General features: G+C 42.6%; 1 protein-coding gene across 2 annotated transcripts; it reads right to left on the bottom strand.

Annotated features, from left to right (window-relative positions):
* Positions 1-1,413: 1,413 nt before the first annotated feature.
* Positions 1,414-19,465, bottom strand: LOC308697487 (phospholipase A and acyltransferase 3-like). Of its 2 annotated transcripts, XM_081376765.1 has the most exons (6): positions 19,401-19,449; positions 15,127-15,266; positions 3,779-3,825; positions 3,526-3,625; positions 1,892-2,169; positions 1,414-1,696 (listed from the first exon to the last, which is right to left on the bottom strand). In XM_081376765.1, exons 3-6 carry the CDS (start codon positions 3,785-3,787, stop codon positions 1,526-1,528), a joined length of 558 nt encoding a protein of 185 aa, XP_081232891.1. In that variant the 5' UTR covers positions 3,788-3,825; positions 15,127-15,266; positions 19,401-19,449; the 3' UTR covers positions 1,414-1,525. The 2 variants fall into 2 exon arrangements, with proteins under 2 accessions (XP_081232891.1, XP_081232890.1); XM_081376764.1 differs by lacking the exon at positions 15,127-15,266 and having other exon boundaries at positions 19,401-19,465.
* Between the last annotated feature and the right edge of the window lie 196 nt (positions 19,466-19,661).

Here is a 19,661-nt window from a genome sequence, read left to right as displayed (position 1 = left end):
TACACTCAGCTTTTCCAGATGTTGATATAGCGCTCCGGGTATTAATGACTCTTCCTGTAGCCAACGCCAGCTCTTTTTCTAAACTGGGACTAATTAAACATAGACTGAGATCCACGATGGGCCAAACCGACTGAATCACCCGTCTCTGACGCCCATTGAAAATAATGCTCTGCGCAAATTGGATTTTAGTATTTTACTGGCCTCATTAAGGACTTCTCTGCCAGGAAATCAAGAAAGAAGTTCATTCGTATTTTGGTTTAAAATTGAAAGCAGGAAATGAGAAAATGACTCACTAATTCATTTAAAAAAAAGAAAGAAAAAAAGGAGAATTAGGCTTGATTTGATATTGTTAGATTGAGGGGTATATAATGGATTTATGGCTTGAATATTCGATTGCCACATGTGGGCGGGGCTTGATACGCCCCTTTCTGCTGATTGGTCGCCCAAAGATCAAGCCGTGCCGCTTTAGTTCTTCCACAGTTCAGCAGAATAATAGTCCTGTTGCTCTGCAGTTTATAGTTACATATTTCCTCTGTAATAGTTCAGTGGCTGTGGAGGCAGAGGGTGATATCTTCATCTCTGCTGATGATAGCTGTGGTTGTAGAGCCGGTGTTTCTGGGTCATTATTAAACCGCTGCTTCGACAGCACTGGGCCTTGTGCTTGTGTTTGTGTTTTGCTCATAACTTTCTTACACTGTTGGTCCACCCCTTGAAGGAATGTAGAGGAAACACTGTAGTATTGGCTGTCTCAGTGTGTGTGTGTGTGTGTGTGTGTGTGTGTGTGTGTGCGTGTGTGTGTGTTTGTGTTTTGTTCGTAACTTTCTTACTGTGATGGTCCACCCCTTGAGGAATGTAGAGGAAACACTGTAGTATTGGCTGTCTCAGTGTGTGTGTGTGTGTGTGTGTGTGTGTGTGTGCGTGTGTGTGTGTTTGTGTTTTGTTCATAACTTTCTTACTGTGCTGGTCCACCCCTTGAAGGAATGTAGAGGAAACACTGCAGTATTGGCTGTCTCAGTGTGTGTGTGTGTGTGTGTGTGTGTGTGCCAGGTCACATTACTGTGTGTGTGTGTGTGTGTGTGTGTGTGTGTGTGTGTGTGTGTGTGTGTGTGTGTGTGTGTGTGTGGACTATGTATGGCACTGAATAAAAGTGTCCAGTAAAGCATAATGATATGCGGGGCCTCACACACAGAGCCTAGGGCCCGACCACCTTAATCCGCCCCTGCCTGTGGCCTAGATTTATAAAACTGTGTGTGTGTTAAATTGTTTAATATTAATTATTTATTTTAATTTAATTAATAATCCAAGGCCCAAGCCATCATTGTACTTTTAGTCCTTCATTTCCCACTGTTCATTGTGTCTGCTTCTCGTTGTCTTGTACATTTTGAATTAAATGAATAAAAGCAAGGATGCCAGTGCTGTGAGGTGTTTATTCAGATTAAACCAAATTCACCATACATTTGCTGATTTATAATAATCCAAGGCCTTCACAATTGTGCTTTTATTTCTGCATTTCACATTTCCGCCTTTATTTTTTTTTAGTTGCTGTCATAAAACTGATTCCTAAGGCAGCCCAATTCATTATAAACTCCCCTAAGTGCACCGATGGAATACTCCCAGCTGGAATATGATACCAGATAGCTACTGCTCCTGCAGTTTTCACAGTTTTCATCATGGTCGTGTTCGCTCCTTCTTCCACCTAGAAGAATAAACAGTAAGTATGTATTTTCTAAATCACTGTGTGAAAACTTGTTGCTTTTGTGACCTTAATTTTAAATTAATTTAAACAATTTGAGTTTAATATAGTCTGTAATCCTGTGATTTTCACATTTGAGACATTAATGAGTATCCTACAATATGATTCTGTATGTGAGGTCGTGTCGATCTACTGTACCTGTTGGGCCTGCTGGGATTCTGGCTTTCTGTATCTCAACAGCGTAGCAAAGTGCTCACAGTTGTTTTCAAGCAGATTGTACTGAACTGTCTCTCCCACAAGGCTCTGTGCTTTATTCAGAATATCTTCAATGGGATGTGGCTCATAGTGATCATCCAGAAGATTGTTGATACTGTGGTCATCTCTGCCAGCCACATCCTCAAGTTTCTGTCTCTTCACTTTTCCCTTGTCTTGTCCTACTGGACTCGCACTGCACAACACAGCTTTGGGATCGTCGGCTACAGAGAAAGAAATGGAAAATTAAAGACAATCATGACTCATGAGACTTGAATGGAATAAATGTTTCAGATTCAGTAAAAGTTGAGCTCAGTTGAGCATGTGCACGGTCACTTCCTGGTGTTCAATAAGCCAGCTTGGGCATTTCCTGTTAGCTGTCGTTCTGGACTCGCTGTAAATCCACACACAACCATCAATGGTTGATCTTTTAATGTTGTATTTATATTGTAATGCAGTTAGCACACGTACGTTATTTGCCAATAAACCAGATTTATTGATTGCAATAAAAACGAAGCTAACGGGAACGCTGGAATAAGAAACACGTCTGTAATTGGATACGCACATGCACCGCTTTTCCAGGACTTCAAATGTTATTTTTAATGTGATGATCAACACATTATTTCCTCGTCCATGTGAGATCGTAAAACTGAACGTTTCCAGATGTAGGAAGTCCAACATTTAATAGAAACACTTTTATTTACAAATAAAAAGACAGTAATTCCCACTCTGACCAGCAGAAGAGGAGCATTTATTGGCTCATATTAGCCGTTTCCAGTCATATTTTCACACTCAGATATTACTCTCATATTTAGTGATTGAGTGACACAGAAAGCGAGCACGGCTCTGTTGCTCTATAATCACTGAAGCTGTCAGTCAAGCTCATGATTTCAGCACACTTGTGAAACTCACATTATGTTCAGTGATTGACTAAAGTGCATATTTAACTGACAGTGTATTGATGAGAAACTGATGGACGAACAGAACTTTGCTGAGGAGGAACACTGAGGAACGTGTCTTTATGTTGTCTTGTTTAAATGACTAAATTAATGCTAGGCCTGAATATATTTAAAGAGATAGTTCACTTTAAAAATGAAAATTCTGTCATCATATACTCACCCTCATGTTGTTTCAATCCTTTATGAATTTCTTTCTTCTGCTGAACAAGGAAGATATTTAGAAGAATTTCAGTAACCAGACAGTTTCTGGTCTCATTGACTTCCTTAGTATATATTTTTTTCCTATATGGAAGTCAATGAGACCAGAAACTGTCTGGTTACTGAAATTCTTCTAAATATCTTCCTTGTTCAGCAGAAGAAAGAAATTCATAAAGGATTGAAACAACATGAGGGTGAGTATATGATGACAGAATTTTCATTTTTAAAGTGAACTATCTCTTTAAGTGACTATATTCTGATTATTAAGTAAGTATTACACTAGTGATGCTGTTAAAGCTACAGACACACACCAGAGGTTTTCCAGCAGCTCATATTATTGCAGAAGTTCTTAAGATCGTTCCCAGCATACGGTCAAACGGCAAACACGTAACGGCAGCGTGTAAAGCATGTAAAAACACTCACAGGCTGAGGCCAGGTGAACCACATATCCATCGCCGACATACAAAGCCCAGTGCTGATATGGCCCTCTGAAGATTTCAATGAGGTCTCCAGGCTTCAGTTTCTTATCATACAATTCAACAATAAGAAAGTGTTAAGTTAGCCTAAAAACAGCTTCTGTACACATGACATATGATCGTTTCAGAAAAGATCTATTAGCTGAGTGATGCTGTCTTTCACTCTCTCCGTACGTTTGAGTTCATTAACAGATATTTACCCTTTCCATGGCGAACTCCTTCTGCTCTTCTGCTCTTCACTGTAATCCTGTTAGAAACACATAAAGCTTTTAGACACACAGGGGCAGGTCCTTAAATCATGAATAGTCAGGTTAATGGCATCTTACACCGTATGCAACCAACTTTTCTTTCTGTCTCTTGCAAAGTACAAGAAAACACAGCCAATCTTTAGGGAACAGTCCACCTAAACGAAGCGAACGAAACACAGACGCTGCAAGTGTGAAAATGCCCTGAATGTCTTTTATTTCCATATACATTTATTTGTGCACTGTGTTAAATCACTTTATATCCTCAGAGCATTAGCATGAACTGTTGTTTAGTGGGTTTATGCAGAAAATAGGCATTTATAATAGGCGTTTATTCTTCTAGTAAGTAGTAAACTCAGAGTACTCGTGTCTCTGCACTGTCACTGTTAGAACACACTCTTTCTCTGATCATCTCTGGCAGTAAATGCCCATCACAGGAGTGTGAATGTGTGTGTGTTTCTCACGGGTTTCTGTCTGCTCACACACTGATTCTCCTAAACATATTTGACTGATAATGATGATGATGATGATGATGATGATGATGGTGATGATGGTGATGGTGATGGTGATGATGATGATGAAGATGATGATGATAATGAAGATGAAGATGATGGTGATGGTGATGATGATGATGATGAAGATGATGATGGTGATGATGATGATGATGATGATGGTGATGGTGATGATGATGATGATGATGATGATGATGATGAAGATGATGCTGATGATGGTGATGATGATGATGATGATGCTGATGATGGTGATGATGATGATGATGATGATGGTGATGATGATGGTGATGATGATGATGATGGTGGTGATGATGATGATGATGATGAAGATGATGGTGATGATGATGATGGTGATGATGATGATGATGATGATGGTGATGATGATGGTGATGATGATGATGATGATGATGATGATGATGATGATGAAGATGATGATGAAGATGATGATGGTGATGATGATGGTGGTGATGATGATGATGATGATGATGATGGTGATGATGATGATGATGATGATGATGGTGATGATGATGGTGATGATGATGATGATGGTGGTGATGATGATGATGATGAAGATGATGATGGTGATGATGATGATGATGGTGATGATGATGATGATGATGATAATGAAGATGAAGGTGATGGTGATGATGATGATGATGATGAAGATGATGATGGTGATGATGATGATGATGAAGATGATGGTGATGATGATGATGATGATGGTGATGGTGATGGTGATGATGATGATGATGATGATGAAGATGATGCTGATGATGGTGATGATGATGATGATGATGGTGATGATGATGGTGATGATGAAGATGATGATGGTGATGATGATGGTGATGATGATGATGATGATGATGATGATGATGATGATGAAGATGATGATGGTGATGAAGATGATGATGAAGATGATGGTGATGATGATGATGATGGTGATGGTGATGATGATGATGATGATGATGATGATGATGATGAAGATGATGCTGATGATGGTGATGATGATGATGATGATGGTGATGATGATGGTGATGATGATGATGATGGTGGTGATGATGATGATGATGAAGATGATGATGGTGATGATGATGGTGATGATGATGATGATGATGATGATGATGATGATGAAGATGAACATGGTTTTAAAGCTTTTCATAGTACCGAGACTGCACTTTTAAGAGTTTTTAATGATCTTTTATTAACTACAGACCGTGGAGACTCAGTTATTCTTGTGCTTTTAGACCTTACTGCTGCTTTCGACACAATTGATCATGCCATTCTTATCTCTCGTCTAGAGCACTGTGTAGGCATCCGAGATACTGCCCTGCAGTGGTTCAGATCGTATCTATCTGACAGATTTTTTTCTGTAAAACTTGGTGACTCTACATCATCTATTGCCCCCCTTCTCTGTGGAGTTCCTCAAGGCTCAGTCCTTGGACCATTATTGTTCTCCTTGTACCTTCTCCCTCTTGGAAATATTTTTAAAAGACATGGTATTTCCTACCATTTTTATGCGGATGACTCGCAAATCTACTTACCACTGAGAAGAGATGCAAACCGTTCCCTGACTCCGTTACTTGAATGTCTCAAGGATTTTAAAACCTGGATGTCTTTTAATTTTTTTAATTTAAACGAAGAAAAAACTGAGATCATTGTGTTTGGACCCAGCCGGGTTTGTGACTCCACTCCCGTAAACCTTGGGTCCCTGCAGCAATATGTAAAGCCAGTAGTTACCAATTTAGGCGTTAAAATTGACAGTGAATTTAAGCTTGACAAGCAGATAAACATGGTGGTTGAATCCTGTTTTTATCAATTGAGACTTTTAGCCAAAATTAAACCTGTTTTATCTTTTAATATTTTTGAGCAAGTGATTCATGCTTTTATTTCGACCCGTTTGGACTACTGTAATGCACTTTACATTGGCGTGAACCAAACTTCTCTTTCACGCCTACAGTGAGTCCAAAATGCAGCTGCTCGTTTATTAACAGGAACCCTGAAACATGAACACATTTACCCCTATTTTGGCCTCGCTCCACTGGCTCCCTGTATATTTTAGAATACATTTAAAGATTTTAATGTTTGTTTTTAAGTCGCTAAATGGCTTGGCACCTCAGTACATTTTAGAGCTCCTGCACATTTACACCCCGTCAAGGTCACTGAGGTCTGGTGATCAGCTGCGGCTGAACGTGCCCAGGACCAGGCTGAAGACCAGAGGCAAACACTCTTTTTCAGCAGTTGCTCCCAAATTGTGGAATGATTTACCGCCGCACATTAAAGTTGCGTCCACCCTCCACACTTTTAAATCTCGTTTAAAAACATATTTTTATTCCTTGGCTTTTGATTCAACATGAGAGCTGATGTGGTCTTCGTTGGCGTTGTCATTGTTGATGCTTTTATTTATTTATTTATTTTTGCTTGTTTTTGTTTTTATCTCTGCAAAGCACTTTGGTAACCTTGCTGTTTGTTTAAATTGTGATATATAAATAAAGTGGTATGGTATGGTATGGTAAGATGAAGATGGTGATGATGATGATGATGAAGATGGTGATGATGATGAAGAAGAAGATGATGATGATGATGAAGAAGATGAAGATGATGATGAACAGAATCTGTGCTGAGAGTCAGGTTTGATCGGATAAGAGTAAAACTAAAGCCCTGCATTTCAGCCCGAGCCCGACGGGCCCCAACTTTTTTACGCCCCTAGGGCCGGGCTTCGGGCCAATTTTCACGTCATATAGTTCACATGCGGGCCGGGCCTCGGGCCTTTTTTGGGTTATCCTTCTTTTTATATTTTTAGACATTAATTAAAAAAAAAATATGAGAAGTTGACGTCGACGATAGAAAAACAAACATAGAAAGACATTAAATAACCTCATAACATTCATAATCTTATAATTACACTGACATATGACTGACATGACAGTCTCACGCACACACGCACACACACAGAAGGTTTCCCGTCAGCGGAACCAACGATTCACCGCATGTGCAAATAATGGAGAATATTAAGAGAAAAATCGCGAGTGATAGAAGAGAGGACTGGGTTAAAATCTTCCACTGTGGATGCTGTTCTTTTTCTCCACGATGCTGTAAGAGACTGTTCTAACTTTTCGTTTGATTGGACTTTATTTTCGTTTAACTGTTGGAAACTACTGGAAAAAAGAATGTCCATGTTCTGTGGTGCATTTTTGAGGTAAGATAACCTGCAAGTTTGTTTTTGATTTATTTAATTTAATTTGTTTAGATTAGTGTGGCGAGCAGGACGAGGCCGAGGGCCGTGAGAGGGCGGCACGAGGCCGGTGGCGTGATTGCTGATGAGCGACACCTGCGCGACGCACCGGTCTCGAATCTCTCACGGAGGAGCGGAAGCATAAAGGAGGAGCGACGACAGTGAAGAGAGAGAGAGGACAGGCCTGATTTTTATTTGGATGTGTTGTTTCTGTTTTGTGTGTTGCCAGCAGTCGTCCGTGAGGGGCTGCTGGCTTTTACTTTCATTTTTGTATTTGTTTTATTTTGATTAAAAATGTTTGAGTGTTCGCCGGTTCCCGCCTCCTTCTTCCCATAACATCTAAACCTTGTTACATTGGTGCCGAAACCCGGGAAGAAGGAGGAACGCGCTGTCAAAGAGCCCTCGCCGCTGTGGAATCCGCGGTGCCATCGAGCAGGGCGGGCAGTTTTCGTCGCCATGGACGCTCGAGGCGGGGCGCTGGAGTGAGTTGCCGGGGGGATGGACGAGCTCGCTGCCGGCCGCCTGGGTGCTGGAGGGGCGGCTGCCGTCCGTGAGGGAGCGGAGGAGTCGCCGCCGTTCGCCGTGAGCCGGAGCCTGCTGTCGTCCGCCATGATGGGGAGGAGCAGGGAACGGGGGACTCCTGCCGTTTGCCCGTGTCCGGAGGAGCCGCCGCCATCCACCAGGCGGCGGAGGAGTCTCGTGCCGTCCACCGAGGGCTATCCAGCGCCACCGCCAGGCACCGCGGAGAAGATCGCCCAGTTGGTGCAGGGCCAGATGGCAGCGCGTTGTGGGAACCGGACCAAGAATTTTTTTTTTTTTATAATTTTTTTTCTCTTCTCTCCCCTCTCTCGTCTCTGTCGCTCCTCATGCTTCCGTCTCCTTTCTCTCGCCTCGTCTGTCCATACCCCCAGGTACCGCAGCCGCCGGGTCCGGTCTCCCCGGAGGAGGGGGAGGGAGGGAGTAGAGCGCAGTCTCGTGGGTACCCCCCGGCCTGCGAGGGGCGATGGGGGTATGTGGCGAGCAGGACGAGGCCGAGGGCCGTGAGAGGGCGGCACGAGGCCGGTGGCGTGATTGCTGATGAGCGACACCTGCGCGACGCACCGGTCTCGAATCTCTCACGGAGGAGCGGAAGCATAAAGGAGGAGCGACGACAGTGAAGAGAGAGAGAGGACAGGCCTGATTTTTATTTGGATGTGTTGTTTCTGTTTTGTGTGTTGCCAGCAGTCGTCCGTGAGGGGCTGCTGGCTTTTACTTTCATTTTTGTATTTGTTTTATTTTGATTAAAAATGTTTGAGTGTTCGCCGGTTCCCGCCTCCTTCTTCCCATAACATCTAAACCTTGTTACAATTAGCTATTGCTCATTTCGTTTGCGAGCGCTGTTGCGAGCAGCCTGAGCCTGCCTCAGTATTTCAAAATGTTTAACTCACTGTGGTTTAATAAATAAACATTAAACTAACTGTCTGTGTGATATGCTTGAAGTGTTTTATATCTATGGATTTCATTCTAGCCAAGTAAAGTATTAGCGTTGATTTGAGAGGCTAAAATGATCAAACGTTTTACTCGCTGTTGGCTCGGCTTGCTTGGTCGTCATTTTTTTTTTTTTTTAAATGCTCCAAAAGTTTGTCTAAATTAACTTAATAAAGAAATGAAAAGAAAAGAAACATAACTAACAAAACGGACATATTTTAATGGCTGCAAATAGGGACTCAGGCCGATAATTCTGATGAGCTGTCGGACACGGGTCGGGCTAGGGTCTGAGCGTCTCGGGCCAGGGCCGGGCTCGGGCCCAGATTCGAGGCCCGTGCAGGGCTCTAAGTAAAACACAAACTCTTCAGTGACGGGGTTTAATTCACTCACTGTAAATAATGTATCATGGGTCTGGTAACTTTCATTAAAAAAATTTAAGGTGATAATTAAAAATATTGTGTATATTTTATTAAGAACATTGTGGTTGGGAGTCACGTGGGACCGCCGAAGAAGATGGCAGCATAGTTGTGTAGCTCCATAAGCCCACCAATATTTTCAATTTGTTCGAGCATATTCACTCAACATTTTTACCAAAACTAGTGCCCGTGGGTAAGATAAAATACTTGGAAAACGAAAAAGTGCTGTAGATCGCAAATGTCGACCTCTACATCGAAGTATTGTAAGGGGATAACGACGAGCCGCATGACGACCAGACAGACCTCGCCGGCACACGAGTCGCCATCAAACCAGGCCACAGATCAAGGTTCAAAGATGGAAAACTTATTATCCGAAATAAGTAGAATGAACACTACTCTGCAGGTAGTAGCGACGGATGTGTCATCAATAAAAGAGGTTGTCACTGACGTTAAAAACTCGGTGAGTGCAATCCAAGAAAGGCTGGACGAAGCGGAGGGCCGCATCTCCAAAATGGAAGACGTCACCTCGAAGCTCGTTGGTGATGGCGAGCGACATGATAAACGCCTGGAAGTTATGTGGAATCGTATAGAGGATTTAGAAAACAGGAGCCGCCGCAACAACGTAAGGATGATCGGTCTGAAAGAAGGGTTGGAAGCAGGTGGATTGATCAAGTGCGTGTGTAAAATCTTATCTGAGGGACTGGGTATTGATGCGGATGGAGAATTCGAGATTGAGAGGGCACATCGCGCACTCGCTCCCAGGCCCAGTGCTGATCAACCACCAAGAATAATTCTGATTAAGTTTCTGCGTTCTTCAGCCAAGGAAAAAGTGCTACAAGCACTCACAAGTGCTACAAGTGCTCAGTTGGGGATACTTAATTTAATTAATCAATCAACAATACTATTGATCAGCATTATCAAACATGGATGTTTTAAACTAGAAACAAACACTGATGTACTATTTTATTTAATCCTGTGAAGCTGCTTTGATACAATCTGTATTGTGAAAAGCGCTATATAAATAAAGTTGACTTGACTTGACTTGACTACAAGCGGGAACGAAAAGGAACGACGGAATGGGAGGGATGTAGGATCTCGTTTTTCCCCGACATGTCAAGAGAGTTGGCCAGGAAACGGAGGGATTTCACTGCGTCGCAGAGGATGCTGTGAAGCATTAACATGAAATATACGCTGGCATATCCAGCCTCACTTCGTTTCACATGGCGAGGGAAGAACAAGGTGTTTGCATCGAGTACGGATGCAGAGCAATTCATCAAAGAGCATTGCGGGGGAAAAGAGTGACGGGACCAAATATTCTTGCAAGATATCCAAAGTGGAGCATATCATGGGTCAAGTGGGCAGATGAGCGGGATATGCTATTCTAACAGAAGTCTATACAGAGGCATTTGATGCTGAAGTATTGCCTAATACTTTTATGGAAGCATTGATAGCACTGATACCTAAAAAAGATAGGGATTTGGCAGATCCGGCTAATTTTAGGCCAGGAAGTCTTATCAATGTGGACTGCAAGGTGTTGGCAAAAATTTTAGCTTCAAGGTTAGAAAAGGTTCTACCAAGTATAATTCACAAGGACCAAGTGGGTTTCATTAAAAAAAAGGTCATCAGCCGATAATATGAGAAGGCTAATTCATCTGATGTGGCTAAACTCCTCAGAAAGCACTCCGATCGCAGCTTTATCCCTAGACGCCGAAAAGGCTTTCGACAGGGTGGAGTGGGACTTTTTGGCCCTGTCAAATTTTGGATTTTGGTCATATTTTTAGGTCCTGGGTTAGTTTATTATATAAAGATCCTAGAGCGGCAGTGATGACTAATGGCATGACTTCCTCATTTTTCCAATTTCAAAAGGAACCCGTCAAGGATGCCCATTGTCCCCATTGTTATTCACAATAGTCTTAGAGCCGCTAGCCATTATGATCAGGGCAGACTCAAACATTATGGGAGTAAGGGGGCAGAGGAGGGGATAGACCATAAATTAATGTTGTATGCAGATGATATTTTGTTGTTATCTCGTGATCCTCTCAAATCTTTACCTCCATTAATGAGTGTTATCCAATTATATTCAAGTGTGTCAGGATACAAAATAAACTGGGAGAAGTCGGAAGCTATGCCAATATCTAGTACATGTCAATCCCATACAGTGACCCAATTTGGCTTTAAATGGATCCCAAAAGGTATGAAGTATCTTGGGGTCACATTAACGCAGAATTTGGAAGATATAATGCTGTTGAATTATGAACCACTGCTGTCAAAGATAAAAAATAATGCGGATAAATGGGAACAATTGAAACTGTCATATTCACTGTCTGTCATCGTCCTGTCTGCACTACAGTTCCCAGAATCCTCCTTGTTTCCACACCTGAACTCACTCCCTTCATTACCCACCTGTTCATCATCATGATCTGCATCACCTGTCTTGTGTTCATCTGTGTGTGTATTTAAGTTCCTTCTGTTCACTACTCACTTGTCGGTCAATGTTTAATGTTAGGTTTATCTTTGTCTGAGAACACGCTCCCTGTTCCTTGTTTTTGTGATTTTGTGAATTAAAACCTTGGATTCTACTTCTTCGAGTTTGCCTCCTACTTCATCCACTCAAGAAGCCTGACAGATTGACCGACCAAAAGAATGAGCTGGGAGCTCGCTGGACAGATTGCGGCTTTGGCTCGGGATAGCCGCGATCTGTTTCAATTCACCTGGGGGTTTGTCCCTCTTGCTGCCTCATGCTCGCTGGATAGCGAGACGATCAAGGCGTGTTACCGGCTTGGGGCCAAGGAGGTCGACCCGAGGGAGCTCCCAGATCTCTCCGGTCAGGACTGGAGAGAGGCACTCTCCTGTTGTCTGGAGAGCTTCCTCCCGTGGCACGCCATGTCACCGTCTGCACTTCACGCCAGTCCAGCCGAGCCTGCACTTCACGCCAGTCCAGCCGAGCCTGCACTTCACGGCAGATCTGCCGAGACCAAGGTAGTAAGCGTCGTGCCCGCCGCACCTGTGACTGACAGCGATCTTCCTCCTCTCATCGGCCCGCCAGAGCCCTCTTCGCCGCTGGTTCCGCCCAGCTCAGAGCCCTCTTCGCCGCTGGTTCCGCCCAGCTCAGAGCCCTCTTCGCCGCTGGTTCCGCCCAGCTCAGAGCCCTCTTCGCCGCTGGTTCCGCCCAGCTCAGAGCCCTCTTCGCCGCTGGTTCCGCCCAGCTCAGAGCCCTCTTCGCCGCTGGTTCCGCCCAGCTCAGAGCCCTCTTCGCCGCTGGTTCCGCCCAGCTCAGAGCCCTCTTCGCCGCTGGTCCTGCCCAGCTCAGAGCCCTCTTCGCCGCTGGTCCTGCCCAGCTCAGAGCCCTCTTCGCCGCTGGTCCTGCCCAGCTCAGAGCCTTCTTCGCCGCTGGTCCTGCCCAGCTCAGAGCCCTCTTCGCCGCTGGTTCCGCCCAGCTCAGAGCCCTCTTCGCCGCTGGTTCCGCCCAGCTCAGAGCCCTCTTCGCCGCTGGTTCCGCCCAGCTCAGAGCCCTCTTCGCCGCTGGTTCCGCCCAGCTCAGAGCCCTCTTCGCCGCTGGTTCCGCCCAGCTCAGAGCCCTCTTCGCCGCTGGTTCCGCCCAGCTCAGAGCCCTCTTCGCCGCTGGTCCCGCCCAGCTCAGAGCCCTCTTCGCCGCTGGTCCCGCCCAGCTCAGAGCCCTCTTCGCCGCTGGTCCTGCCCAGCACAAAGCCCTCACCGCTGGATCTGCCCAGCACAAAGCCCTCACCACTGGATCTGCCCAGCACAAAGCCCTCACCGCTGGATCTGCCCAGCACAAATCCCTCATCGCTGGATCTGCCCAGCACAAAGCCCTCACCACTGGATCTGCCCAGCACAAAGCCCTCATCGCTGGATCTGCCCAGCACCGAGCCCTCATCGCTGGATCTGCCCAGCACCAAGCCCTCATCGTTGGATCTGCCCAGCACAGAGCCCTCACCGCTGGAACTGCCCAGCACCGAGCCCTCATCACTGGATCTGCCCAGCACCAAGCCCTCATCGCTGGATCTGCCCAGCACCGAGCCCTCATCGTTGGATCTGCCCAGCACCGAGCCCTCACCGCTGAATCTGCCCAGCACCGAGCCCTCATCGCTGGATCTGCCCAGCACCGAGCCCTCTCTGGTACCCGGGACTTTTTCCAAGTATTTTTTTGGGGGGGGCCATAGGGCTTCGTCCTGGCCACTCGAGGGGTCCTCACCACCATGGCCACCTGAAGGGTCTTCACCACCGTGGCCACCTGAAGGGTCTTCTCCGCCATGGCCACCTGAAGGGTCTTCTCCGCCATGGCCACCTGAAGGGTCTTCTCCGCCGTGGCCACCCGAAGGGTCTTCTCCGCCATGGCCACCCGAAGGGTCCGCACTGCCGTGGCCACCCGAAGGGTCTTCTCCGCCATGGCCACCCGAAGGGTCTTCTCCGCCGTGGCCACCCGAAGGGTCTTCTCCGCCATGGCCACCCGAAGGGTCCGCACCGCCGTGGCCACCTGAAGGGTCTTCTCCGCCATGGCCACCTGAAGGGTCTTCTCCGCCATGGCCACCCGAAGGGTCCGCACCGCCTTGGCCACCCGAAGGGTCCGGACCGCCATGGCCACCCGAAGGGTCCTCACTGCCGTGGTCGCCTGAGGGGACATCACCGCCCTGGCCACCCGAAGGGCCCTCACTGCCGTGGTCGCCCGAGGGGTCGTCTCCGTCCTGGCCACGCCCACAGCCTGCTCCACCGTGACCACACCCACAGTCTGCTCCGCCCTGGAGGCTTCCTGCCTTGTCTCCCTTGCCTTGTCTTCCCCGTCAGCCTCCAGGGCGCCCACCCTCCCACCCCTTTGGTCTTTCTACGGCGCGAGGACGCGCCTACCGGGAGGGGGGAGTAATGTCATATTCACTGTCTGTCATCGTCCTGTCTGCACTACAGTTCCCAGAATCCTCCTTGTTTCCACACCTGAACTCACTCCCTTCATTACCCACCTGTTCATCATCATGATCTGCATCACCTGTCTTGTGTTCATCTGTGTGTGTATTTAAGTTCCTTCTGTTCACTACTCACTTGTCGGTCAATGTTTAATGTTAGGTTTATCTTTGTCTGAGAACACGCTCCCTGTTCCTTGTTTTTGTGATTTTGTGAATTAAAACCTTGGATTCTACTTCTTCGAGTTTGCCTCCTACTTCATCCACTCAAGAAGCCTGACAGAAACTCTGTGGGGTAAAGTAAATATTGTTAAAATGGTTATTGCTCCACAGTTTAATTATATATCTATGATGATACCTGTGAACATTCCAGACCCTATCTTTAAAAGATATGACAAAATTATCAAGGACTTTTTATGGGTCACTCATGATAATGACTGGCAGTACATCCTATCTAATGTGGGTAAAAACATACGGGAAGCCAGGGGGAAATTCATTCAGTACAAAATAGTGCATAGATATTATTATACACCATCCAGGCTTTACAGGATGGGGATAGCTAGGAATAATTTATGCTGGAAATGTAATAAAGAAGAGGGTACTTATTTACATATGATTTGGGAATGTTCTTTAGTTCACCCATTCTGGAGTAAAATTCTAGCGGTACTTGAAGAGTGGATGAGGTTGATTTACCTGTGAAACCACGACTATGCCTTTTTGGAGATAAATCAGTGATACCTAACATAGCAAAAAATACATTTACCCTTATCAAGAGTGGTTTTATTACAGCTGCCAGGATGATTTTACGAAATTGGAAATGTCCCAAAACCCCAGACCTGAAAGACTGGATTGATGGGATGATTGAAATTGCTTCATCTGAGAGCATGTTGGGGAGACTGCATACTGAAGGAGAGATGAAAAAAACATGGGATCATTTTTGGCAGCATATAAAAATGGTGTGAATGAATAGGATTTCTGAATTGTCTCATTCACATGTGCTTTTGTTTTGGACATAATCCACTGATGGTGACTAATTTGGCTGAGTATGTAATGGCGAAGGTGATTACTGAACTATGTGATGATGTACTCCTAAGTTTTGTCTGTTGAACAATAAAAAATTTGAATTACAAAAAAAAAAAAGAACATTGTGGTTCAGTGTCGTTTAGAAAATATTAAGAACATTTCACTAATAAAACCAAGAGATACATTTTCCTAATTTTTTTTTTTTTTAGGGAAACAAACAGTTTTGTGTGGAGGACGAGAACTGATGACTTCAGTATAAATAAATAAATGAATGAATGAATAAATACATAAATGCAGAATTAAATAAATAAATGAATAAATAATTAATTAAATGCTGAAATAAATAAGTAAAAATGCAGAAATACATAAATAAATGAATAAATAAATGATTAAATTCTAAAAAAAAATAAATGCAGATATGCATAAATAATTTTGAATGAATACATAAATAATATTGTCAAAAGTATCATTTTTAATTGTTCTTTTTTTTGTACTATTTGTTATACTATTTCTACATTTATGTATTTTTATATTTATTTATCGATTTCTATTTATTTATGTGTACGTGTCCTAACCTCTCCCACTGCAGGATTGGTTAGACAGGATTGGTATTGTTAAGGCTGTGCTACTGTGGATACTGTGTGTAAGCTTTCACTTCAAAGAAATTCTCAGAGCTCAAGAAAATGGTTAAATATCAATTTTGTTATCCTGGGATTTATGAAATAAATAAATAAATTCTGAAATTGTTAAAATGATAAATAATTGGAATATTCACCTGTGGAGCACTCTGCGAGAATTATGAAATGTTGACTTGTGACACACTTTATGGGTTTTTGATTTACGTACTGGCTAAGATGGGTTACATAAAATCAAGAAATATTCCACTCTAAAAGTGATGAATAAATAATGAGATTTTAACATGTGCTTAAATATTATAATCTGTATCTGGAGACGTCTAAAACATGTATCCCGTTATCCCTGCGTGTGAAAGGGTTGATCCAGAGATTATAAGACTTTGATTTATGTTAAATAAGATAAAGCTTGTGTGCATTGTGTTGAATAAGAATGAGCTTGGGTGATCAAGTTAAATAGAAATTGATTTGAACAAGCACATAACAGACATATCACAGTGATTTTAGCAGAAGAAGGAATTCTTTACCATTTTATTATTATTTTATTATTAGACTGAAGTCTGTTCAGTGAGACGCCAGCAGAGAGGAGAGTGAGTGGGTGATCGACTCTTCTGCACGGAGAGAGACTGATTCAGGAACATTTCACTTCAGACTTTTCCTAAGGACAGTTTTGCCATTCACAGAAGCTTTGTTCATTGAGCAATAACTGCTATAGCAACGTTTGTTTCTGTTTTGTGCTAGCAGCATAGTCTTTTAATTATACAATATAACTCAAAGTCAGATATAAACAGGTCATTTCCATTCACTCAAATTCACACAATTTTAAAGAGTCAACTTCAGAAAAAATAATTTTAAAACATTTTAAATACAAAAAAAATACAACAACAACAACAACCAAAACATTAAAAAAAAAAAAATTAAATACATTGTGTCATAGACTTAATAATTTAGGGGATTTTACATGATTTATTCAGGTAGATTCCATGAAATCAAGCCTTAACTACTCAAAAATATCATGTGTAATATTGTTACCATCATTTTTTTTAAAGTAAGTAGCACATAGCATTTTTTACATTTATTTGTAATTGTCAGTAATATTTGTTAAGTTAAAGGTAGCAGAACGCTTTTAAGACCCGCATACAAGGCTCCTGTTCTCCTTTGCTCTCTTTTCTCTGTATATCAAGCTTTTCCTCTTCATTTTCTCACTCTCTGTGTTTCCCTGAACTTGTCACCTCTCAGACTGAAGTAATTAGTTTCAGTGTTTCTGAGCGCAGTAACCACAGTAAGGCGAAGATGAGGGAAACGAGAAGCGAGAGAAGTTGCTCCGCAGCACAAGTTTAAACTCAAAGTTCAAATCAATAAAATCAAAATAATAATGGAATTCTGTCTGCCAGCTTCCATTCAGTTCTTTTGTTAGGAACATCCAAATAGCAACTATTTCCAATGATTTCAGTTTCCTAAATTACCAGAAATTTAATTCACTATCACAATTAAATATAAATTAACAATCTACATATCTAATAAAGGTTTATATTTTATTTATTTATTTATTTGATAATTGATGTCAGATATTTACAACTGTAATGGTATCCTTTAAACTTCTCCTTTTGTGGCCCATAAAAGAAAGAAGGGCATAAGGCATTAGAGAAACACTGGGGTTAGAAAATTATGACTTTTTTATTTTAGGGTGAACTATCTCCTTAATTTTACTATCCCTCCTCATTTTAGTGAATTGGTTCATTATATAGTTCATGTAAAGGAATAATTCACTGAGTCGTTAAGTAATTTATGCTGTTTTCCAGTATTTATTGTAAATTTATGGGCAATTTATTACTGTCACCCGATAGTTAGATCTTTATTACATGTGAGTAGAGTAAAACTAATCATAATTTTATTATTTTTAAATTTATTTATAGATATAGAGGAAGACTTTCCCTTGCTACTTTTTGTTGACTGCATGTTTAACTACTTTTATAGAGCGGCGTGAGTTTAACCTGGTCAGGACATTCATAAATGGATCAGGTTTGTTTGGATCGGGTTCCCTTTCAAGGGAGATTGACGCTATGGGAACGCATTGCGTGATTGCATCATGAACCACTTGTAAAATCAGTCCAATAGCGTATAGGCGGGTGACGTCATGGCAGGAAGCTATAAAGCGCACCCAGACCAAACATTGTCAACTATGTTATTACAGTATCACTTCAAAATGTCTTCATTCAGCCCTTCACACATGCTCTGATCTTCCTCTTTCACATGTACATTCTGCTTTTGTTTTAGCTCTAATATGATATAATCATGTTTAGATGGAGCACAGTATAGAGAACGAGGCAGTAACTTCATGCACTTGTTGATGAACCCCAGGTTCCTGTTTCTCTTTTTCACTTCTGCTTCAGATTACACTGAACACACCCAAAACTTTATGACAAACGGAAACTCTGAGAGCATGCAAAATTTTATAAAAAATCATGATTGTTTGCCATTTCTCATACATTAACATTTTGTTAACGTTCCCTTTAAGTTATGAAAACATAATTTCTGAATGTTCTATATAGTTTCAAATGTTTTAAAAACATTTTTTCTTATTCATGCAAACATTAAGGAAACATTCTATTTTGCAAGCATTATGGAATACTTTTGAATGTTCTCATGAACATTCTGAACATTCTGAAACAAGTAACATTTAAAAAATGACAAACTTTCAACTACAATGTTTCAGAAAGTTTTATAAACGTTGTATAAATGTTTTTGTGAATATAATTACAGCAGTGTCACCATTATGTTCAGTTATATTCAGTTCATAGACTTTTAGTTTATTTTCATTCCTCACATGTGTTTCCTTGTCTGTGTTTCCCACCACTGATCAGTCATGGACACTTCATTCATCACAGCTGCTCATCCTTCAGTTAATCGCCACTGTGTGTTTAAGGCCCTGCCTGTGTTCTGTCTAGTGTTTGTGCGTTGGACGCTGTCTCGCCTGTATTTCTGAGTTATTTATTTAAAAAACTTGTTACCTTTCTATCATCTCCTTCTTCCTTGGATCTAATTGTGACAACCAGATAACGTTATATTAATGTTACTGGATGAACATTTGTTCATAACTTGCCAGAATGAACTGAGAACGTACTCTGTTCGCTGGGAGTCTGTATTTTGTCAGCTGTTGCATTAATATTCAACTAAATCTATGAAATGCATCACATGTGAAGATGAAGCACAAACATCTACACAATCAACTAAAGCTGTCTAAATGATTAGTACACATCATCTGATCAGGATCTGAAAGTTTCAGGCTGTTTCTCAGAATCTGTCAGACTCACATCAGAGATGAATTACTGTACTTTCATACACTCGACAAACACAGATAGAGATTATGTGCATCTCTTACCTGCAGACGACGGCTTCAGGGTGATCTGTGTCTGGTCACTTTCTGCTGCGACTCTATTCAAATGTGAGAGGAAGGGTGTGACACACACAGAGGCCTACGACAGTGGAAACAGGAACACACACAGTCTTTAGAAGGTAAAACGCTTGACATCTGCACGCAGCAACAAACATGATCAACATCTGACAGCATCTGTGTCACTATTCTGAGATTTAATCATGCTAAGCTCTCATGGCAGGAGTACTCAATAGATTCAAATCGCTG

The sequence above is a fragment of the Scardinius erythrophthalmus genome (assembly GCF_964197995.2).
Source record: "Scardinius erythrophthalmus genome assembly, chromosome: 10".
In the NCBI taxonomy this organism is placed as follows: domain Eukaryota; kingdom Metazoa; phylum Chordata; class Actinopteri; order Cypriniformes; family Leuciscidae; genus Scardinius; species Scardinius erythrophthalmus.
The sequence above is the reverse complement of the archived record's forward strand: the minus strand, read 5'-3'. Positions and strand labels throughout refer to the sequence as shown.

What these genes read in the sequence shown, in the direction of transcription:
- LOC308697487 (XM_081376764.1), bottom strand. An exon ending in GGTTCACCTGGCCTCAGCCT is followed by an intron (nt 2,170 to 3,525) that starts GTGAGTGTTTTT and finishes CTTTCTCTGTAG; the next exon opens with CCGACGATCCCAAAGCTGTG. An exon ending in AATCCCAGCAGGCCCAACAG is followed by an intron (nt 1,697 to 1,891) that starts GTACAGTAGATC and finishes TTATTCTTCTAG; the next exon opens with GTGGAAGAAGGAGCGAACAC.